This window comes from Rattus norvegicus, chromosome X (genome assembly GCF_021556685.1).
Source record: "Rattus norvegicus strain SHRSP/BbbUtx chromosome X, alternate assembly SHRSP_T2T, whole genome shotgun sequence".
NCBI lineage: Eukaryota > Metazoa > Chordata > Mammalia > Rodentia > Muridae > Rattus > Rattus norvegicus.
In genome coordinates, this window is record NC_141554.1 from 68,532,112 (window position 1) to 68,557,406 (window position 25,295).

Sequence of the window (25,295 nt, forward strand, 5' to 3'; positions counted from 1 at the left end):
AAGAGAATTAACTGAAAAAGAACATAAGGCTGAATAAGATGACAAGGACAATGCAGAATTTGAAAATGCAATTCAATAGAGAAAGACTGAAGAGCACTCAAGATGATATGAAAAGGGAATTTGAAAATTCAACAACATAACTAAGAAACTCGAGGGAAAGCCTTACAAATGGAATCATAACCAAAACAATCATGAGGAATGCTGGAGGGTGATTACCACTCCCGATCTCAATATATCAGTATCAGAGCCAAAACAATAATAATAATTTTCAAAAACTACATGGTACTATCACAAAATAGACATATATACCACTGGTACAAAATGAAGACCTGAACATAAGTACACATAACTACAGCCATAACTACACATAACTAGAGTTGAATTTAGTATTCAACAAAATGCCAAAATGATACACTGAAGCAAATAGAGTATGCTGCCTCAGACTCTGTCAGTTCATATGTGCATCGGTCCTTTCTTGTTTACAAGGCTTTGTTTCCTGGTGGCCTCCATCTCTTCCGGTTCTTACACTCTTTCTGTCCACTGGGTTCCCTGAGTGCTGAGAGGAGGGATTTGATGGAAACATCCTGTTTAGAGCTGAATGCCCCCAAAGTCTCTCACTCTTTGCATGTTTGGCTGTGGGTCCCTGCTTTTGTTCCCATCTACAGTAGGAGGAAGCTTCTCTGATGTTAGATGAGCAGAACACTGATATATGAATATAAAGGAGGTCATTAGGAATTGTTTTACTGTTACATTCCTTTAGAAGGGCAATATTTCATTTTAGCCTGGGTTCCTGGTTGTCTTAAGTTCTTCACCATCTGAGCAGCAATAAGTAGGAGTTCTATCCCTTGGAGTGCGCCGTAAGTCAAGTTGGTTATTGGCTGGTTATTCTGACAAGCTTTGTGCCACTGTCACACTAGAATATATTGCAGGTAGAACAGCATTCTAGATTGGTGGGTTTATATCTAGGTTGGTGTTCATGTTTCTCTGTTGGTAGCATGCAGAATTACTTTTTGTACCATGAACGCTAGCCCATGGGATGAAGGCTCTAGGTAGGAACTACACTCACCTTCTCCATATTCCATGAGTTGTCTAGGCATTGTCTTCAGCAATATGGCCTTGCTGTCAGTTTGTAAAGAATATTCTGTAGCCTCAGCAACAGCCTGGGTTGTTTGTTTGGCAGTTCCCATGGGACCTCTTTGGTCAGCAAATCAACTAAATATAACTAATTCCCGGTACTGGAAGCTTTATGTAGTGACAAGAAACATCTAGTTGGGGCTCTGAGACCCCTGTTGTTTGGTAATTTCATTTAGATTGACCACAGCAACTCTCGTAAAAGGATGCATTTAATTGGGAGATTGCTTACAGTTTCAGAAGGTTAGTCCATTATTATGATGGTAAAAAAACAGACAGGCACTGGAGGAGTAGCTTAGAGTTTCAAATCCAGATCAACTGGCATCAGGGAAAGAGAGGTGGGGGAGGGAGACAGGGAGACAGGGGAGGGGGAGGGAGAGAGAGAGAGAGAGAGAGAGAGAGAGAGAGAGAGAGAGAGAGAGAGACCAAGAAGGAGACAGAGACTAAGACTAGACCTGGATTGAGTTTTTGAAACCTGAAACCCACCCCCAGTGACACACCTCCTCCAACAAGGTCACACTTCATAATCCTTCACTAAAGTCTCTACCAACTAGGGACCAGACATTCAAATATATGATGAGTCCATGGGAACCACTCTCATGCAAATAACCATATCAGGAAAGTAAAAGGCAAATATTGCAAATTGGAAGCAATAGAGAGTACAAAAGCAGGATACAAGGGATCTGAAGGGGAAAGCAGAAAAACGGGGAGGAAGAGAGAGGAAAAAAGAAGAGTCAGTGAAATAACAATAAGGATTTTAAAAATGTCATAAAAATCATATTACTATTTATATAAAATACCTATAATGCAGATAAATCTGTATAAATAAATACATAAATACTTTAAATGAAATTTTCCCATCTGGGCTGACAATGCTACCCCCAAAACCATAGACTAATAAAAACCCCATACCAAGGATGATAAACCCTCTTTAGAGTTGTTGATCAAGGTTTTCCAAGAGATTCCCAAAACATGAGAGGCTATTTCTGTTGCCCTTAGTTACCACACACACACACCAGAGGTAGAAGGTAGCTCCTTAATGCTTAAGACACAATAAAAGTTGGGCACTTGACCTAGGGGATCCAAGCTGAATATGACCTGAAAGCCTCCTCCCTTGATGACTAGTTTTCATGGTTCCAAAGGAGGGAACACCAACAGTCCTACCCAGCTATAATGCTTATGAATCACAACAATCAGCACGACACAATAACCCTAAGGTTGCAATAGTGGTATGCACAACTTAGTAATAACCAATATCTCTCTAATTGGACTTAGGAGCCATTCAACAAGAGGGAAAACATGCCTCTTGTTTCTTGTGATACTGGAAATATTGAACTAGTCCATGCTAGTGAAGCCATGGTTATTGGAGCAGCATAATCCTTAACTATATTCTAAATAGTTATCCTTATACACATAAGTGCAGTTGTCACCATTCATCAAGGAACTTTCTTTTTACAACAGACAAAGCATTTACAGAAAATCACAACTGATGAAAATTCAAGATGTGGAGCCCAGTCCTATCTACAATACAATTCCTGCACTGAAGGCTCAGGGATCATTGCAGATAATTTGGGGGAGAAGGTGGCAAGAACCAAAGGAATAGGACTGTCAAATTGTGTCTTCTAGAAATGTTAAAGGAGCTATAAACACAAAGTTGTTGCAGGATATTTGATCACACTGTGAACTCCGAGATTGTGTTGTTTCCTGGAAAATCCTGTTTCTAGTTGTGGTGTGGCTCACTTTAGCACAAGCTAGATTTGGGGAAGACAGAATGAACTAGAGAATGAGAGGGAGCCAGATGAGAACAGATTGTCAGAAACAGTATGAGCCCAAGCAGACTCAGTCAGAAGCTGAGAGAAGCCAGATTGAATAAGTCAGCTTTAAGAGGAGTTTGTGCAAGAACAGCTGGATTGAACCAGCCAACCAGAGCTCAGAAAGAACAAGAAAAGGTGAATCTAATCAGGTAAGTCTCAGAGGCTGAAAACATCCTAGACCTAGATAAGATTGTACAGAGGCTAGAAGCTTCCAGGACTAGGCCTAGGTTAGCAGACAGAGACAGTAAGCCCTAGAAATGACAATTACATTAGGAGAATAAAAGTTACTCTCACATGAAGTCTCACAAACATGGCTGCAGAAACATGACCTGAACAAGGAGGACACCAATAGACATGCAACATAAATGGGGGAAAGCTCACAATTCCTTAACCCTAGACAACGAACTATAGGCAGTGAAGAGACGCTGAGAAGGGGAGAAATGATGCTCCTCAAGGAAGAGCTCCCCAATGGATTATCCAATAGCAAATAAGCATCCTGGAATCAGATACGTAAAAGTAACATACAGACTGAAAAAGTTCTAGTTATATGCTTAGAAATAAATAAATGTGTTCATATATTTATATATGTATTATATATTTATAAACATACATTTGTATATAAAATGTAACAATTAAAGAAAATGGGCCCTGAATTTGAATGAGAGCAAGGGCAGGATACATGAGAGGGGTTAGGGGAAGGTTAGGGAAGGGGGAGATAATGTAATTATATTATAATCTCAAAAAATACATGACAAGAAGATACTTCATTTTAATCAAGGGAACAATTAATCAAAAACACATATGTAGCAAACTATTGTGTAGACAGTTTCATAAAAAGATGAGTACTGTACTTGGAAACAAAGATTAACTGCAACTCAGGAATAGTAGATAACTTATCTACTATTTCCTCATTCCCTCCAATAGACAGAACATAAGACAAAATATAAACACACACACACCAGAATTCAGTGACATCATGCATCAAATAGGCCTAATAGTCTGCTATGGAATATTCTATACAAATGCCAAAAAATATACACTTTATTCAACAACCCATGGAAGCTTCCCCAAAATAGACCACATACTGGGAAACAAAACAGATCTTAAAGAATAAAGGAAAAATAAATAACTCCGTAAAGCCTATGACTACAATGCACTAAAGCTCGAATTCAACAGCAAAATACCAGTAATATTTACACAACCTCATGTATATTAAATAGCACTTTACTGAATGACCAACAGGATGAAGAAGAAATCAGGAAAGAATTTTAATTTCCAGGAATTAAAACAAAATGAAAACACAACACAAATGACATGGCAGGAACTTGTGTTGTTAGAAAGAAATGTTAAGAAACATATTGCTTAACTTAGTGATAGAGTGCTTGCCTAATATATATGAGCCCCAGGGTTCTATTTCTAGCACTATAAAATGTGTTATTTTATAACAGCTTTGATTAATTTTAATAGGTATCATACTTGTAGAGTCTACTGCATTCTGGCAACTGCTCTAGAAACTTTATATGCTATCAAATGCCATGCTCACAGCACCCTCACACATATGTTGAGTTTCATTTTTAAAGAAAAACTTTTGAGACAAGTAAGTAAAATGAGTTGCTCAGGTCATATACACAGGAAGTAGAAAAGGTAGTACCTAGGAACCCAGGCATCTTCCCCGTGTAAGGTCACAGAACATGAGCCAGCACAGTGAGTTCTGGTCCTGGCTGAGTCACCAGTTTTCAAGGTGAAATAAGGCATATCCTGAGACTTTTTGGAATTTTGACTATTCTATATGAAAAGAGTCAGTATAGCTTATACAGAGGAACTAGAGGATTACATGAGATGTCTTTGGACTAGTTGACCCTACAGTTGAGGAAACCATCCAAGTCCTTATAGGAATCTCCTAAAGAGATCCTCCCAAAAGACTAAAGGACAGCTGGTAAGGCCAGTGCATGCTAGAAAAGCAGCAGGGTAGTACTCCCTTGAGGAATTCATGCAGTATCAAGAAAAACAACCTTACACAAAACTTTTAAAATTAGATTCATCATCTTCTTAACTATACCTTCTTCAGTTATAGATCCAGAAAGAAGAAATGTTTACCAGGAAAAGAAAGAAAAGAAAGAAAGAAGGAAAGAAAGAAAGAAAGAAAGAAAGAAAGAAAGAAAGAAAGAAAGAAAGAAAGAAAGAAAGAGGGAGGGGGAGGGAGGGAGGGAGGAAGGAGAGCATTTGTCAGGGATTCAGGGATATGGGTTATCCATCGTTTGCAGAAACTTTGTGGGTTCTGCTGTGACAATCTTCATACCAACTCAAAACCAGTGCTCACTCAAAAAGCAGGGTAGGACATCTAGAACCTATGGATGTAAGGACGGGTTAATCAAGTGAATAGAAACTGGTCAGTGGGAATAACAGACGCAGATCATATATTAATGCTACAATGTACAGCACTGATATTCTCTCCCTGCTTGCTCTGTCTCTCTCTGTGCGTGACTCTGTCTTTCTTTTCCTCTTTCTCTTTCCCACCCTCTCTTATTACCCTTCAACTACTAAGAGAAAAGCAAAATAATTTAGATAAAATTTAAAGACTGTTGAAGCTCGATACCAAATTACAGCTCCTTTCTATTCTTTGTTCTGGGGTCACCACTGTTAGGCTTGATTTTAAGTCTCAGAGGCCCAAGCTGTGCCGGACTTGGTCTTTTCTGAACCTTGAGGCTGAAACAGCTATCAAATTGAGTATTGAGATTGCTGGAACACTAGCTGAAGGGTAGTAAGAGAGAGGGTTGGAAAGAAGAAGAGAAAGGCAGACTCACAGAGAAACAGAGGGCAAGCAAGCAGAGAGAGAACTTGGCCTGCTGTCTAGTGCCACCTCTGGACTGTTGGTCTCATGGGCTGTAAGAAAGCAGTTTGAGTAGTCCAAGAGAGAAATACAGTAAACAGCACGCCTCCATGGTCTCCCCAGTTTCTGCCCCCTAGGTTCCTGCCCTGTTTGAGGTCCTGCCCTGACTTACATCAGTGGTGGACTGTTACGTGTAAGTGTAGGCAAAAATCAACCCTTTCCCACATTGCTTTTGGTCATGGTGTTTTATCACAGCAAGAGTAACCCTAATTAAGACATAACACATGTAAAACCAAAGTTGTATCATAAAGCAGGCTATCTTCAACGCCATAATAGATCCCCTATGTACCTTAGGCAGATGGATTCCTTTGATCTGGAGCACTAGAGAAAGTTTAGAATAAAGTGTAGCATTTCATTTAGGCCTTCCTTGAAAAAAAAATGAACAGAATTTACAGGCCCGGAATGAGAAAAGATCAGTCTACCATGAAAGAGCTATCTAGCAGGCAAAATATTAGAGAATGGAAATGTATGGACTAGAAATGAATGTCTATATTGCTAACGGATAGAATGGAAGTAAGGAGCAGTCATAGGGAAGATGGGAATGGTGAACCTGGATGTGGCAATATACTGCAATTATGAATGTCATAGTATCAACGATAGGTAAATGTATGTCCAACAAATAGATAGCATAAAATTATTGTTTCTTAGGAAACAATGAATTTCACTTCAAGGCCGAACACACACACACACACACACACACACACACACACACACACACACACACACACACAGCAGAGGGGAAGGGAGAGAGAGAGGGAGAGGAAGAGGGAGAGAGAGAGAGAGAGAGAGAGAGAGAGAGAGAGAGAGAGAGAGAGAGAATAAACAAAAAACAATGCTTTCCCAAAGGTATGCCTACCACCTATTAAGCCTATGAATATTGGTAATTTATCTTTTAAATAAAAATAAAAATACTATTAGCAACTGATTAAAGCTATACGCAAGCCAAGCCACTAGTGGACAATAGCCTGTGATTTCAAATTACTGCTGTCTAAAAAGGTAAATGTCTGGGGTGTTTAAGGGAAAAGGATCATGCATATTTTAGGGAGGTTGGTCTCATAGCAACATGCATTGAATTAAAGGCTGAGGAAAGACTAGAGATGGGGAAATAATTCTGTAGGTCGAAATGAACACAAATATTCAGGGTAATGATGATGAAGGCCTAAAATGAGCAGTAAGTGCGGAGGTGGAGAATAGGAGAGGAATTTGAGTGAAATGTTGAAGGCAGAAATAAAAAGTCTATGCTGACTTTCACATTTCAGTCTGAGGCAACTATAACAGGAATGACACCATTAAAATGAGTTTTCAAGAGAGTTGCTCAATAGCAGTGGGGAGCCATGAAGTCATAAAGAGTTGGTCAAGATTAGCTTAATTGTAGAACATCCAGATGTGCAAGGTCAGTAGACGGTGGTATATGTACATAGGGTGCTGAAGTTTGGAAAGGGATGCTATGTAGAGGCTAAATGTTTGGGAGATGATATATGGAGCCATTGATCTATGGAGTGGACATGGTGAGAAAATGAGGAGGAGTTTTCAGCACAGAAAATTTCTTAACAGCAGCACATGCTTTTTCTAAAGTGAGGCTTTCTTTCTACAAAGAAAGCTCTCTCTCTCTCTCTCTCTCTCTGTGTGTGTGTGTGTGTGTGTGTGTGTGTGTGTGTGTGTGTGTGTGTGTTAGTTTGGCTTCATTAGGGAAAAATGCCACTATTGTTGCTTCTACAGTCCAAGAACATTAACACTTTAGTAAGATGCATTGTTCTTTTACTAGGACTTTTAAAATAATGCTAATCATAATTTAGAACAGTTGTAAACTGTGACGAATGGAGTGCTAGTTGGGTTATCAGCATTTATAAGGACACATGATGATACTGCGTGCATGTACCACGTGAATGGAGGCTATATAAGCATCCATAGGTGGCCTAATCTCTCCCAATCTGTACCCTTAGGTACAAAATATAGATAATTCTTTCCACTGGAAAGATGAATGACTAAATGACTAAATGAATCAAGAACTTTTAAATTACTATGTTCTTAACAAATGCTAGTTCCTTTCTCCACCTCCTTTTCCAACTTTGCTGGTTCCGTCCTTGTAGCCCCCATACAGAGTTACCTATAGAAATTCAGACATCAAGCATATATTGATAGGATTTTCTCAATTTCAAATGAATAAACTAAGTGAATTAATGTCTGCATTCTAGAAATTCATTGTATAAAACTCTTTTTAGTTGCACTTTTACCTAATGAAGCCAAACTAACACACACACACACACGCACGCACACGCACACACACACACACACACACACACACACACACACACACGCACATACACATGAGGCACAGACATACATGTAGGCAAAACACCAATATACATAAAACAAAATACTTTTAAATTATTTATATGTGTACACTGTGTAAGTTCAGTGTGTTGTAGACATGTAGATGTCTAAGAAGGCCAGACAGGAACATTAGATCTGGAGTTAGAAGTAGTTGTGAGCTACAAACGAATCCAGGTCCTCTGAAAGAAAAATTAGCACTTTTAACCACTAAGACGTCTCTCCAGCCTTACATTATCTATAACAGAATTATTTAAATGTAGAAACTACATCTGTCTTTTAAAATTTGTATATCCTGTTTATTTTCTGCTTGGGGATTTGTTTGCTTGCTTGAGGTTTTTGTTGATGGTGGTGGTTAGTTGGGTGAGTGGGTTGTATTTTTTAACCTGCCTTTCTTAGATAAACTAAATGTGTTTTAGGATTTCATTTTTTTGTTTATTTTTTATAACTTTAAGTACATCTCTTTGTATATTATTAGTGTTTACTTTAATAATTCCTTATATATACAAAATTTATCAGTATCTCCTAACATCATACTACCAACTTTAGTGAAATATATTATCTGTTTTATTTCTTTTTATATTCCCCTACACATAAACTATTATAAATATTCCTGTACATACACTTAGACTATGTTATAATTATGTTAGAAAGTTTCCTTCAAGAGGTCTGATCGGGAAGAACAAGAGAACTGAGGATAGGGAGCAAGGGAGTGTAAGTGAGGTCCACATGTTCAAAGTACATTATATACATATGTGGGATGTCACTGTACGCTTTTAATACATTAATATATGAAAATAAAAAATAAACAAAAATTCCTTCAAACACCAAACATAGTTAACAAAATTCAAAAGAAAAAGTAAAGTCATTTCTTTCATGTTTTTGCTTGGTACTTCTGTGCTTCCTGGTGTTGCGAAGTTGTTTTTGTTCTATTTTAAATATTTTTGTCATCCTTCCAAACTAGCTCTGCCGATAATGATTACATCATTTAAGAATGTCTTCCATCGCGAAATATAATATTTATCACTGCACACAAGATTGTACATTGGCAGCAGTTCTGTTCCTTTAGTACTTGAACATGTTGTACCTCTTTCTACTAAGTCCTTGATATATTTTCTGTTAAGGAAACATCATACTAATATATATATATATATATATATATATATATATATATATATGAATGCTACTTGTCAGCTGCTTTCCTTTAAAGATATTTTTCTTTTCCCTACTTTTCCTGAAGTCTGATTATAATATGCATTGGGGTAGATTTAGTTGAATATATTACTGTCTGATTAGCTTCTTGAATCTGGAAGTTGTTTTTCTTGAGTAAGTAACAATATCAGTCCTTTTTTCCCCCAACTATTTATTCCTCCTATCCTGTTTCTCCTCTTCCGTGACAAATTTTAAACTTTAGTAATAATCTCACAGTGATTTCTCTTGCTGAAGTATTAAGCTGATTCATTTTTTTCTGTCTTTGTTGCCTTACGGTTGAACCTATCTGTTGAATTTTTAGGTTGTTTTAAAGATCCCTTTGGCATCTCTTTTTGTTTTTCTTGCAGTTGGTACTTGTCTATTGGCTGTGATTTTGTATCTTTTTTAACTTAAGAGAGAGTTTATTTGGATTTATGGTTTCAGAAGAAAAAGTCCATAACAACAGGAGAGATATGGCAGCAGGCAGCAAGAACAGGAAGGTAAGAAGCATCTTCAACCTCAAACAGGAAGCAGAGAGAGCAATTGATAATGTCCACTCCCTGAACCTGCCACTCCAGCAAAGCACTTCCTCTAGCAATGTTATACTATCTCTCCAAACAGCACCACTCACTGGAAACCAAGAATCAAATACCTCAGTCTATTGGGAACCTCCTCATTGAAACCAACACATTGTAATTCCTGGATCTCATAAATTCATGACAATAATATAGTACAAATTGGCATTTACTCCAATTCCTAAAGTCCTTAACATTTCCAACACTGTTTAAAAGTCCAAAGTTTCTCTGCATTGTGATTTTTGTATGCTCCCAGGTAATGTACTTGCATGCAGAGACATTTTCAGGATGTATATTTTAAAACTCATGTTAGATTATTCTGAATCTGTGGTTTATCAATATTGATATCTGTGCATTTTTTTATTCACATAGTTATTGGTACAGTGAGAATTTTTTCAATAAAAATTAGATATCCTGTATCTTACTTAAATTTTTTATCTTATTAGGCCTTCTGATACTCTTAGCAGAAATCTAGTTTTTACACTGGATCTTTCTTGACAACCAAGTGGTATGCCCATGTTATTGGAGTGGACTTCAGCCTTCTCTCTAAATCTCTCCATCTACTAGTTGAGAAAAGAAGTCACGGCTCCTGACTTGCTCTTCACTGAAAGGTATCCATTTTCACTGGGGATTAATGACCTTGATCCCAATAGTCCATTTCTGAGGATAAGATAAACTTATTTTAAAGTCCATGAAGAGAAGACTGAAGTTAGAGATTTTCTATTCAAAGGCCTAAGCTTTTCATTAGCTTCCCCCTTAGCATTCTCCTGTACCCAAGATTCTCTTTTCCTATCTCCTGATGTATTTGTAGAAAAAGACAGCAGCAGACCTTCAATGGGAAACAGCAGAACAGAGCCTTTGTAGGCAGACTCGATTCCTGTCAAAATAGAACATTGTTAAGCTTCATGAATATAAGAACTCACTCAAATTCTCTGAACCCCCATTTTCCCCTCACGACAAAGGTCAGAGGGCACTTGCGAAAATGGGTTGAAATGGGGGGGGGCATAACAGGGGGTCAATAAAGGATAATTTCCTTACTTTGCAAAAGGAAAAAAAAACACACACAATCCCTCCAAGAGAAAGAATAAACCAAGATTCTTCACTACGGTCACCATGTATAGATCCCACAGAGATACCACAGAGGTTAAATTAAATCTCTTGTCAAATTTATCAGGGTTAAGAATTACATGGCCTAAATTCTCAGAAAAGTTACACTCTATGTCCCTTTTTCTTTTCTTTTTCTCCATATGTCTGAAAACCACTACAGTTTCAGGGAGTTAGGCAGAGCTGGGGAAGTTAACATAGTCAGCATTTGAGTTACTATTGTTTCCTTGGCAGGACTAACATGTCAATATCAGAGCTGGCTTGCTGAGTAACTTATTGGAGGTGTGACAAGTCCCAGTTTGCCAGACCTCCAGCTCTTGTTCACATCCTAATAGTTCACAACTTTCTTCCAACCCCAGGATAGGAAAAAAGTGGTGAAAGAGTTACAGGAAAACAACAGCCCACTCCCCAGGTTCATCAGCATCCCCAGACCACAGCCACAGCGAAGTTGCAAACTGAATGGACTGGCTAGTTAAACTTGGCTTTCAAAGGCTTTTTCAAGCTCTGGGTCATGAAGGTGAAGGAAAACTCATTTTCAACTTTTATAAAGCAAGAAACCAAAATTGACTTGTTCTAAACAAAAAGAATACTAAAAAGAATACACTTAGTTGTCGCGACCTGGTGTCTCCCTCTATCTCTATGCTACCTCAGCTATATCTGTAAAGACATCGCCATCTCCCCTTCTTCCTTCTACACTCTGCCTGGCACACCACACACACACACACACACACACACACACACACACACACACACACACACACACCACACCACACCACACCACACACACACTTCCACCAACTACCTCCTCTAGACTTGATTTCATTTTACCCCAGCCTCCTGATTTTTCACCTTATCCCTAAGTCTGTGATGAATGGGCCCCTTCCCGCTCCCGATTCCCTTTGCAAGTAGCCCAACAATAGATAGTTTGCACCAAAACAAAACAAAACAAAACAAACAAACAAAAAACAGTTCTCCTTGCTCCTAGGGATGCCCGGGAAGGGAGGGGTGATCGAGAAGAGTGGAAGGATGCTGCATTAAGCAGTGACGGGCTTACCTGATCTCTTTAATGCTTTCCAATTTGCACATGATTTCTTGTTCATCTGCCATGCTTTTCACTCTCAATTTCACGTCCAGAGAATCGTAAAAAAAAAAAAAAGCACCAGCCAAGGGATACAATAGATACAATACAGCCACCTCCTACTGGTTTGTGGCTTTGAGCCTGGATGGTAGGGGCTTAGAGAAGGCCTGGGAGCTGTAGTTCGCAGTTCCGGGGCCAGCCAGGCAGCTCGGGTGCCTCTAGAACTACAACTCCCAGAAGGCCAAGCAAAACATTCCTGTTCCAGTTCCTGTAGCGGCACTTTAAATCAATATGTCACTGATAATTATGTCAAAGATTATAAGCAAAGGAATGAAGATATCTGTCCTACCAATGTGCGGCAAAATGGGGAAATTTTTCTCGAAAGAAGCTAGGAAGTTGAGAAACATACCTTTTATCATGAGACTCGGACTCGGGCCTCACGCCTACCCCCACCCCACCCCCTCAACAAATTAAGGAATCATTTATTACAGAATGCCTTGGGCTGGAGTGAAACTGTAGGTAATTTAGCTTCCAAGATGTCAAGTGCTCTAGATGCTACCTAAGGATTTGTAGCTTTGACATTGAAATGTAAATAGACTAGAACCGAAATCAGGGGCGGGGGGTGGGGTGGGCGGTGAACAAGAGAAAGGGGACTCTTCACAGGAAAACTGGCTTGCAGGGAGGACCTCTGGACCTCTTTCCTTCTGGTTCCTCATCCACTGAACTATTACTGAGCTTGTACTTTGCCAGTCGATGAAAGGTTTACTGAGGGAGGCACTGAAGAGGCAAAGAAAATAAAAGCAAGTTCTTGCCTTTGTGAAGGAGAGAGTGAAATATATTGCACACACAGTGTAGTGTGAACTGTGACAATGCAGAGGTAATAAGCGAAACCTGAACATAGAAGGTGTAAATATGTTTTTAAAACTAAGAGTTCTCCAGAGAAGCGTGAGATTTCACGGAAGCAATAGCCTGCATAGAGAATGAAAAGGGGAAATGGTTCAGAGCGCCTGAAGAATAGGGTTCCTAAAGTGGTATATTCGAAAGAGAAATAGAAGGTGTGTCTAGAAAAGCTAGATTGTGAACACATTTTTAATGCTTTCTTTGGCCATTTTATAGGTGTTATACAGTGTGTTTTGATAAAATTCACTCCCAGGTTGCTACTCTCCAACCCCTCCCAGAACTACCTCCCTCCTAAATTCATGCATTCTTTTTTAAATCACTTTATGGTGCTACCAGTGCATGCACGGGTGTAGGGCCATCTACTGGAGCATGGACAGCATGTATGAAGTCAGTATCCTTAAAGAAAACTGACACTCCTTCCTCAGCAGCTAGATTTTGAAATACCTTGGAGTGTCAGATTAGAGTTGGAATTAATTTTATAGGCACACATTTATTCAGTATGCATTTGTGCTCGCTGTATGCCAAATGATGTGCAATTATATATAGAGTATATATCAATTTTTGGTGCTTGAAATTCTACCCAGAACCTTATACATTCTTAGCATGTACTCCACTACTAAGCTACATCCCTAACTTCCAAATTAAAATATTTTAAACGCACAGGAACAATAAAATTAGGGTGATATAAGGAGGTGACAGTGAAAGGAAAGTTTAGAATAAAAGGAAATGAGAGCTAGTAAGAGGGCATTAGTTATTCAAAGAAGATAGATTGGCTTGGAAGCCAGGCTTCAGAAAAAGGGAATGTCATTGATAAGTTAACAAGATTCACCTCCACTCTGTCACTCTCAGTTGCTTGTTGAAGCCCCCTAATCTTTGAGATCCCCAGAGCTATACCAAGCTGCAATTCATGGATTTCATAGAGAGATGGATTTCAGGAAGCAGAATTGGAGATTTCACAAAAGATATTGTGGTGGTTTGAATAGGAATGGCCACCATATGGCTCATATATTTGAATGCTCAGTCATTATGGAGTGGCATTGTGCTCAAGTCAGACGTAGTGTCTTTCTCTTCTTGCTGCCTGTGAATCCAGATGTAGAACTCTCAGCTACTACTTCAGGCACCATCTGCCTGCATGCCACCATGCTTTCTGCCATGCAGATAATGAAATTTGAAACTGTAAGTAAGCCCCAATTAAATGATTTCCTTTATAAGAATTGTCATGGTCATGATGTCTCTTCACAGCAATAGAACACTGACTAAGACAGATATTAAGGGGGAAAGGTCCTCAAAAAGAGACCTAGAGCACACATGAAAATATGAATATGAGATTCTCTAAAAGAAAGTAAAATAAAATGAGTTGTCTCCAAATATACATATACACTCCTTAAGAGAGTCACAAATATTTGTTTTAGCATTAGCCATAAAACCATTTTGGTGACTCTCAGATAACATAACAAAATGTTAAGAAACCTTTTGTTTTCTCAGTTTTCCATAAGTGAGATAAGTGAAGTGGCTACTTCACTTGGGTGGAACTGATAATCTGATAAAGTAATAAGATCCATTGTGGTTTGGCACAATAGGTGTTCAGTACATGTCAATTACCTATAAATGGGATTCCTGATGACATTCCTGGAAAAGTTGCAAGTTTGTAGGTGTTAAGGGAGAATACCCTTAAACAGATGCTAATTGTGCTGTAATTATTGGTTCTATATTGGTGATGGACTTCAAGTAGACTCCGTGGTGAGTCTTCTAGTGAAGGGTGTGAATATAGGTGGGAAGAATGGTGAGGATTTGAGGGAGTGGAAACTGATCAGAATATATTGTATAAAAAATACTTTTAATAAAAAATGTGGAAATTAAATTCAAATATGCTCCTGGATGGACATGAAGTACTTTTCAATATGAGGTAGTATTATCTGGGGGAGAAGTGATTTTTGTATATGGAGATATGTAGAAGTAGTTCAAGAATGAAGTTTGAAGGACGTTTTCTATTTTTGCTTATTTGTTTGTCAATTTTGCCATGCCAGCAATGGAACTCAGTGTTTCTGTGTAATAGACAAGTGTTCTTCCAAAGAAGTACATAGTGGTTTTGAAATAAACGTATCCATCCTTTAAAAAAAATGTTGACATGAACCTGCGAGAGCAGGACCTAAAAATTAGACAAAGTCTCATGCAATAGCTAACTTTATTCGGGGCATCGACAATTTATATTCTGAGGGTTAAGCAAGTCATAAGCATAATTCACCAGAGTTTAGGCTGTATATGGTCATAAAACCAACCCATACTTGCAAACAGTTTTGAATAACAAAAGTAAGATAATTGATAATTTGAAGCAAAACTCACTATTTACTGCACCTAGGAGAGGCACAAAAACACATGAGAAAGCCAATTCTCCTCACACAGCTTCATTTATAGACTGTGTTTTGACAATCAGTTTTAAAATGTTCCCTACAATTTTAATCACATTCTATACCTTCTCCTAATTCCTCCAAGATGCTTACCACCTCAATATCCATCCAACTTGAATGTTCCTTTTCTTTCAGAAAAAATCAAGTAAAATCTTAAGAAGGGAAAAGAATGCCAAACTAAAGCAAACAAAGGAATACAGAAAGTATAGCAGCTGTTTTGTGTTGGCCAATGACTGTTGAACATGGGACGTACCCTGGAATGTGGTTGATATCACTCCATAGGTATAAATTGCAAACAGCTTCTTCTTTTTTTTTCAGAGCTGAGGACTGAACCAGGGCCTTGTGCTTGCTAGGCAAGTGCTCTACCACTGAGCTAAGTCCCCAACCCCGCAAACAGCTTCTTAAGGGAGGAATTTTGTGCCCCTATTCCTTTCAATGTGCTAGGAAGTTTTTCTGACTTGAACTTCTTTAGGTCTTGTGCATACAGTCTCTGTGAGTTTAAATGCACACCATCCCTGTTGTATCTGGAAGATGCTATTTTCCTGCAGTCATCTATCGCCTCTGGCTCTGACATTCTTGAAGAGAGGCACTTGATAAAGACATCTTAGTCTTTATCTAGCATCTGAGTGCTCCAAAATTTCTCACTTTCTTCACCATCCAGTTGTAGAGATCTCTGTGTTAATTCAATCTACTACAATAGGAACCTTCTCTGATGAGGGCTGAGTGAAGTACTGATCTATGGCCAGAGCAGTGAAGAGTCATTTTATTGTCCTGTTCCTTTAGCAGAGTGAAAGTAGTATGTTTTTATACTACTAGGGCCCATGAACTATCTAATCTCAAGTTCTTAAACATATTAGCAGTCTCAGGTATGAATTCTAATCCATGGAGTGGCCCTTAAATACAGTAGAAAAGTGGTTGGTGAATACCATAATATTTGAAAAATTATTATATAAGTACATCTTGCAGCTATGTTGCTATTATGAGTCACAAGTTTTGCAACTGAGTAATACTGATGATTACATGTCTGATCTGGTAGTGTGCATAGTGTCTTTGAGCACCGTGTACACTAGACATTAGAGAGGAAGATTCTTTTTTTTGGGGGGGGGTCTCTAGTAATTTTATTGTAACAGAGAAAACCAGGTATGTCTACATGAAGAGCAGATGGTGGTTATCTTTCCTAAGGGGTTAGTCTGAGCTGGGCTGGTAGAACACAAACCTCAGAATATCTCCTTCGGATCCTACCTTGAACATCTGACTCATGTGAAGACGGGCTGTGCAGCCAGGATGAATGAAGACTTCCAGCTGGGCAGAGGCCCCACCCCAGTAGGAGCCAATCAGTCACTGAAGAGGTCACTGAAATCAAGGGCAGGGTCCCACTCTCCACGGCTCTTTGCTGAGAGAGAAGGCTATGGCATGAGCAGAAAAACTATGTTCTTTATTCTTAGATAACTCCTGATAGGCTGAGGGTGATGGTTAACCGAGCAGTACAATGGGATGAAACTCTAGGCTATAAACAGCAATGACAAGAAGAGGCAGGTGGACAAGACATTACATCTTCTACTGTCCCTGTTGACGTGGCAGCAGACCTGTTGGTTTTTGTAAAGCATAATTTCCATAATGTGGTCTGCTGGCACAGTTGCTCCACACCACGAAGACACTTGACAACTGTTAATGACAGAACTAGTTATTTTTCTTCTACAGCCTCTAATATGAGAGGCTCTACCAGGGTCCACAGGGGAACCCCTGACACCATCTGAGGCTTCAGGTAAAGCTTCTGACCTATTCCGATGCTGTGGCTGACAGGATTTTGGTGCTGTGATTTTCTTGCATGTGTGAACTTTCAGGAAAGCTGGAGGCAAAAGGATGAGGGTGAGTTTGGTTTAGAGCCAACCAAGTTCCAGATACCAGCTGTAGGAGCCTCTGCCCTATCTGTTTTCCGAGGAACCTGTTCAATCACCAAGCGTTATGCACCGTGGTTGAAAACAGGATCTACTCACCCACCATCCACCCTCCCTCACCCTGCACCTGACTCTCACAAGAGCAAAGCCTGAAGGGAAAGTGGTCTCTGTTTCCTTGCACCTGGTGATTACTTGGTGACCTGGTGAATGGCATGGGTGAGGTAGCACACATTGCCAGAGGTGACCCCGGCCACGGAGATTCGGCCATCCTTTATCATGTAGACTGAGAACTCCTTGGCCAGTCGCTCCACCTGCTCAGGCTTTAAGTGAAGCAGAACATGCCAATCTGGTCGGTGATGTGCTGCCAGTTGTGGAACAAGCCCTCTTTCTTCAGGTTGGAGATCAACTGGGTCCTCTTGCTGATGATGCGGTCAGCCATGCCTTTCACCTCTTGCAACCATTGCTTTCGCAAGTCTGGAGAAGTCAGGATGGTTGCAGCGATCCGAGCTCCATTGAGAGGCGGGCTGGAATACAAGGGGCGAATCAGGATCTTCAGCTGTGACTCCACCCTTTTGGCTTCTTCCTCATCTTTGCAGACCACCGTGAAGGATCCCACACGCTCACCGTACAGGCCCATGTTCTTGGCATACGATTGGCAGAGGCAGACATTGATGCCCTGCTCGATGAAGTGCTGCACGGCCCAGGCGTCCTTATCACCATCACCGCTGGCAAAACCTTGGTAGGCCATGTCAAAGAATGCGAAGAGACTCTTTTTCTTCACCACGGACACCATTTCCTTCCACTTCTCTGGACGTGGGTCCACACCCATGGGGTTGTGAGCACAGGCGTGCAGAAGGAGAACACTCTGCTCTGGGATTCTTGATATGTCTTCTAAGGCTCCAGAGAAGTCAAAGCCGCAAGTCTTGTGGGTCATAGTATCGATAACCTTGTAGCTGCATGCCGGCATCCCTGAAGAAGGGCGTGTGGTTTCCCCAGGATGGTTTGGGTAGAAAGACATCTTGGCTAAACTTAAAATATCTTTGCAGAAAACTGGCTCCGACCCTTAAGGCTCTAGTCCCAGAAATGGTCTGCACAGTTACAAACTGGCCGCTTTTCAACACTTCATTGTTCTTGCCCAGGGCCAGCTCTGCAGAAGCCTTACAAAAACCAGCCAGTCCCCCGATGGGTAGGCATTCTTCGTCCAAATTTTTTCCAGCAATCTGGGCCTCTGCCTCCGGATACTGGGGATCATGTAAGGTTTTCCGTTATCATCCCGGTAGGCACAGACTCCCAGGTTCATCTTCTTGCTGTTGGTATCTCTCTTGAAGGCTTCAGCCACTCCCAGGATGGGATCTGGAGGTCCCATTTCAACATGGGTCCACCAGGAGCTGGCTCTGGCAGAGGCTGCAGCTGCAAGGCCTGGGTGAAAGGTAGTAGCCATCCTGGAGTGCAGGAGGGCCATGGTGAGTGGTAAGACGGCAGTGGATGGTGGTAGAGCAAAGATCCGGGAAGCGTCCGCTGGAACTGAGGCGCGGGCTCCTAAAAAGAGAGGAAGCTTCTAGTGGAGTACCACCTTGATTTCTCCAGGTTTGGTGATATAAACAGTGTCTTCAGCTACAGGATCTTAACATCAGGTTGTAGAGGGTAACTGATAGCATTGGTAATAGCCTGTATTAGTGGGGTAGTTATATGAGAATACTGTGGCCAATGACTCAACATGTAACTCATTCCTAGCACTGCAGGTTATACATGGTAGCATACCGTTTTCAGTTGTGACATTGTCTCTCACATTATATTATAAATCAATTCAATTTCCTTTTATATGTATATATTCTAGGAAGCTTGCACAGTAATATGTTTTCATATGGCTTTTCAAAAGACTTTTGGTGGTAGTTGTCCCTTGACATAGTCCCTCCTTTACCTTTCCGTACCACTCCACCCCACTCCATTTAATCCTCCTATTCTAATTTCCCCTTCTATATTCTATTTCCCATTATTGGCAGTTCTTCTCCTCCCCATCATACCCCCATCCCTAGTTCCTTACAAGTTACCTAAACATGGCAGTTACTCTAATCAAAGCACACGTATCTAGAATTTATAAGATAATATCTAATCGAAGTGCCTCAAACACATAAGCACAAGGGAAAACTTCCTGAACAAAACACCAATGGCTTATGCTCTAAGATCAACTACTGACAAATGGAACCTCTTAAAATTACAAAGTTTCTATAAGGCAAAGGACACTGTCAGTAGGACAAAACAGCAACCAACAGATTGGGAAAAGATCTTTACCAATCCTACATCCGATAGAGGGCTAATATCCAATATATAACTCAAGAAGTTAGACTCTAGAGAATCAAATAACCCTATTAAGATGAGGTGCAGATCTAAAGAAAGAATTCTCAACTGAGGAATGTCAAAATGGCTGAGAAGCACCTAAAGAAATGTTCAACATCCTTAGTCATCAGGAAAATGCAAATCAAAAAAAAAAAACTGAGATTCCACCTCACACCAGTCAGAATGGCTAAGATCAAAATCTCAGGTGCCAACAGATGCTGGCAAGGATGTGAAAAAAGAGGAACACTTCTCCATTGTTGGTGGGATTGCAAGCTGGTACAACCACTCTGGAAATCAGTCTGGCAATTCCTCAGAAAACTGGACATTGAACTACCTGAGGACCCAGCTATACCACTCCTGGGCATATACCCAAAAGATGCCCCAACATATAGCAAGAACACATGCTACACTATGTTCACAGCAGCCTTATTTATACTAGCCAGAAGGTAGAAAGAATCCAGATGCTCTTCAACAGAGGAATGGATACAGAAAATGTGGTACATTTACACAGTGGAGTACTACTACTCAACTATTAAAAACAATGACTACATAAAATTCTTAGGCAAATATATGGAACTAGAAAATATCATCCTAAGTGAGGTAAACCAGTCACAAAAGAACACATATCGTGTGTACTCACTGATAAGTGGATATTAGCCCAAAAGCTGGAATTACCCAAGATACAATCTACAGACCACATGAAGCTCAAGAAGGAAGACCAAGGTGTGGATGCTTCAGTCCTTCTTAGAAGCAGCAACAAAATACAAACAGGAGGAACTATGGAGACAAAATGTGGAGCAGAGACTGAAGGAAAAGCCATCCAGAGACTTCCACACATGGGGATCCATCTCACATGCCGGCACAAAATCCAGTCACTATTGGGGATGCCAAGATATGCATGGGGACAGGAGTACCTGTCTCCTGAGAGGTTCTGCCAGAGCCTGACAAATACAGATGAGGGTGTGCACAGCCAACCATTCAACTAAGAACAGGGTCCCCAATGGAGGAATTAGAGAAAGGACTGAAATAGCTGAAGGAGTTTGCAACCTCCTAGGAAGAACAACAATATCAACCAACCAGACACCAGAGCTCCCAGTGACTAAACCACCAACCAAACAGTACACATGGAGGAACCCATGACTCCAGCTCCTTATGTAGCAGAGGATGGCCTTGTTAGGCATCAATGGGAAGAGAGGCCCTTGGTCCTTTGTAGGCTTGATGCCCCAGTGTAGGGAAATACCAGGGCAGGAAGGCATGAGGGAGTGGGTGGATGGGTGGGTAAACACCCTCATGGAGGCAGGGGTTGGGGGATGGATGGGGGGTTTCAGGAGGGGAAACCAACTGGGAGAGGGGATAACATTTGAAATGTAAATAAAATATCCAATAAAAGAAAAGAGGAAAAAAAGATAATATCTAATCTAAAACAATCATATAATAACTGAACTTCTGGAGGTATCACCATTCCTAATTTCAAGTTCTACTACAGAGCTATAATAACAAAAGTCACATGATATTAGCATTAAAAACAGACCAGCTGATCAATGGAATAGAATCAGACACAGAAGTAAATCCACCACCTACAGTCACTTGATTTTTCACAAAGAATCCAAAATTATACAATAGTAAAAAAAAAAAAAAGCAAGCATCTTAAACAAATTGTGCTGGTCCAACTGAATGTCTGCATTTTTAAGAAGGCAAATAGATCCTTGTCATACTGCACAAAACTTAAATTCCAAATGGATCAAAGACCTCAACATAAAACCAGATCCACTAAACTTGATAGAAGAGAAAGTGGTAAATAGCCTTGAATGCACTGGTAATGAGAGAACTTCCTGAACCGAACACCAGTACCACAGGCACTAAGATCAACAATTAATAAATGAGACCTCATGAAACTGAAAAGCTTCTGTAAGGCAAAGGACACCATCAAAAGGATAAAATGGCAGCCTACAATATGAGAAAAGATTTTAACTAACTCAACACTCGACAGAAGACTGATATCTAAAAATATTTAAAGAACTCAAGAAACTAGATATAAACAAACCAAACAACAAAATTTTAAAATGGGGTATAGATCCAAACAGAGAATTCTTGACAGAGGAATCACAAATGGCTAAGAGACACTTAAAGAGATGTTCAACATCCTGAGCTGTCAGGGAGATGCTTATCAAAATGACTCTGAGTTTCAATCTTATACCTATTAGAATGACTAAAATAAAAAAAAATCTCAAGTGATACCTCATGCTGATGAGGATGTGGAACAAGGGGAACACTTCTTCATTGCTGCTGGGAGTGTAAATATGTACAGCCGCTTGGAATCAGTTTGGTGGTTTCTCAGAAAATTGGGAATAGATCTACCTCAGAACCGAATTGTTTACCCCTGGGCATATACCCAAAAGAAGCTCGACCATATCACAAAGACACTTAACTATGTTCATAGCAGCTATATTCATAATACCTAGAAACTGAAAACAACCTAGATGTCCCTTAACTGAAGAATGGATAAATAAAATGTGGTACATTTACGCAATGGAATATCACTCAGCTATTAAAAACAATAGCATTATAAAATTTGGATGGAACTAGGAAATGGATGGAAGTAGAAAAGACCATCCTACATTAGATAACACAAATCCAGAATCCCAAACTTGGTATGTGTAGTCACTTATAAGTGATATTAGCTGTAAAGCACAGGATAAGCATGGTACAATCCACAGACCCAAGGAAGCTAAGGAACAAGGAGGGCCCAAGCATGGCCACTTGGAATCTCACTGAGAAAGTTCCATGAAAGAAACCATGAGCAGAGGCGGGAGGCGATGGAAATAGGAATAATAGGGAACGAATGGGAGCAGGGCAAAGGGCAAAAGTACTGAGAGACACAACTGGAATGGGGAGGGGGCAACTCTGGGATTAGCTAGAAACCTAGGACAATGCAAAATCCTAGGAGTCTATAAAGGGTGACAGTAGCTTAGACTCCCAGCAATGAAAGATACAGGGCCTGGACAGGCCATCTGTAACCAGGCAAAACTTCCAAGGAGGGATTGGGACACCAACCCAACCACAAAATCTTTGCACTACAATTTGTCCTGCCTACAAGAAGTGCAGGGGGAAAGATGGAGCAGACATGGAGGGAACGGCCAACCAATGATTGGTTCAGCTCGAGGCCCAGCCCATGAGAAGGAGCCCATCCCTGACACTGTTAATCATATTCTGATATACTTGCAGACAGCAAACTAGCATAACCATTACCAGAAAGGCTTCACATAGTGTTATAGTTTGTATATGCTTGGCCCAAGGATGGGCACTGTTAGAAGGTGTGGCCCTGTTGGAGTAGGTGTGTCACTGTGGGTGTGGGCTTTAAGACCCTTATCCTAGTTGCCTGGAAGCCAGTATTTGCCTAGCAGCCTTCAGATGAAGATGTACAACTCTCAGCTCTGCCTGCATCATACCTGTCTGTATGCTACCATGTTCCTGCCTTGATAATAATGGACTGAACCTGTAAGCCAGCCCCAATTAAATACTGTCCTTACTGTCCTTATATGGCCATGCTTGGTCACAGCAGTAAAAGCCTAAGACACCCAGCAACTGATGGAAACAGATGCAGAGACCCACAGACACACATTCTTCTTCCACAATGAGGAGCTTGGGGAATCCTGTGGTAGAAAGACAGAAAGGATTGAAGGATCCAGAGGGGACAAGGACACTACAAGAAAATCTACAGAATCAACTAAACAGGGCCTATAAGTGTTCACAGAGGCTGAACCACCAATCAAAAGGCATGCAGGGGACTGAACTGGGCCCATACTCTAACAACTGTGTAGCTTACTCTTCCTGTGGAATTTTTTAATCTTTATTAACTTGAATATTTCTTATTTACATTTCGATTGTTATTCTCCTTCCTGGTTTCTGGACCAATATACCCCTAACACCTCCCTCTCCCCCTCTATATAGGCTTCCCCTCCCCATCCTCTCCTGATTACCACCATCCCCCCAACAATCACGTTCACTGGGGGTTCACTCTTGGCAGAACCAAGGGCTTCCCCTTCCACTGGTGCTCTTACTAGGATATTCATTTCTACCTATGAGGTCAGAGTCCAGGGTCAGTCCATGTATAGTCTTTAGGTAGTAGCTTAGTCCCTGGAAGCTCTGGTTGCTTGGCATTGTTGTACATATGGGGTCTCGAGCCCCTTCAAGCTCTTCCAGTTCTTTCTCTGATTCCTTCAACGGGGGTCCTATTCTCAGTTCAGTGGTTTGCTGCTGGCATTCGCCTCTGTATTTGCTGTATTCTTGCTGTGTCTCTCAGGAGAGATCTACATCTGGTTCCTGTCGGCCTGCACTTTTTGCTTCATCCATCTTGTCTAATTGGATGGCTGTATATGTATGGGCCACATGTGGGGCAGGCTCTGAATGGGTGTTCCTTCTATATCTGTTTTAAATTTGCCTCCCTATTCCCTGCCAAGGGTATTCTTGTTCCCCTTTTAAAGAAGGAGTGAAGCATTCACATTTTGGTCATCCGTCTTGAGTTTCATGTGTTCTGTGCATCTAGGGTAATTCAAGCATTTGGGCTAATAGCCACTTTTCAATGAGTGCATACCATGTGTGTTTTTCTGTGATTGGGTTACCTCACTCAGGATATTTTCCAATTCCATCCATTTGCCTATGAATTTCATAGAGTCATTGTTTTTGATAGCTGAGTAATATTCCATTGTGTAGATGCACCACAATTTCTGTATCAATTCCCCTGTTGAAGGGCACCTGCGTTCTTTCCAGCTTCTGGCTATTATAAATAAGGATGCTACGAACATAGAGGAGCATGTGTCTTTCTTATAAGTTGGGGCATCTTTTGGGTATATGCCCAAGAGAGGTATAGCTGGGTCCTCAGGTAGTTCAATGTTAAGTCTTCTGAGGAACCTCCAGACTGATTTCCAGAATGGTTGTACCAGTCTGCAATCCCACCAACAATGAAGGAGTGTTCTCTTTCTCTACATCCTCGCCAGCATTTGCTGTCACCTGAGTTTTTGATATTAGCCATTCTCACTGGTATGACGTGAAATCTCAGGGTTGTTTTGATTTGCATTTCTCTTATGACTAAATATGTTGAACATTTCTTTAGGTGTTTCTCAGGCATTTAGCATTCCTCAACTGTGAATTCTTTGTTTAGCTCTGAACCCCATTTTTTAATAGGGTTATTTGTCTCCCTGCGGACTAACTTCTTGAGTTCTTTGTATATTTTGGATATAAGGCCTCTATCTGTTGTAGGATTGGTAAAGATCTTTTCCCAATCGGTCCGTTGCCGATTTGTCCTAACAACAGTATCCTTTGCCTTACAGAAGCTTTGCAGTTTTATGAGATCCCATTTGTCGATTCTTGATCTTAGAGCATAAGCCATTGGTATTTTGTTCAGAAAATTTTCGACAGTGCCCATGTGTTCGAAATGCTTCCCCACTTTTGCTTCTATTAGTTTGAGTGTATCTGGTTTGATGTGGAGGTCCTTGATCCACTTGGACTTAGTTTGTACAGGGTGATAAGCATGGATCAATATGCATTCTTCTACATGCTGTCCTCCAGTTGAACCAGCACCATTTGCTGATAATGCTATCTTTTTTCCATTGCATAGTTTTGGCTCCTTTGTCAAAAA

General features: G+C 40.5%; 1 protein-coding gene and 1 pseudogene across 3 annotated transcripts in view; both read right to left on the reverse strand.

The window, feature by feature from the left end:
* The window catches only part of Zc4h2 (zinc finger C4H2-type containing), a 30,320-nt gene extending 17,996 nt beyond the window's left edge, over nt 1–12,324 (reverse strand). Inside the window, exon 1 of one of the 3 annotated variants that reach the window (XM_087600468.1) lies at nt 12,091–12,324. In XM_087600468.1, the coding sequence (XP_087456594.1) occupies nt 12,091–12,143 (53 nt within the window). In that variant the 5' untranslated portion in view covers nt 12,144–12,324. 3 annotated transcript variants of the gene reach the window in all.
* Nucleotides 12,325–17,429: 5,105 nt separating this feature from the next.
* Nucleotides 17,430–18,782, reverse strand: Got2-ps6 (glutamic-oxaloacetic transaminase 2, pseudogene 6; annotated as a pseudogene).
* Nucleotides 18,783–25,295: the final 6,513 nt, after the last annotated feature.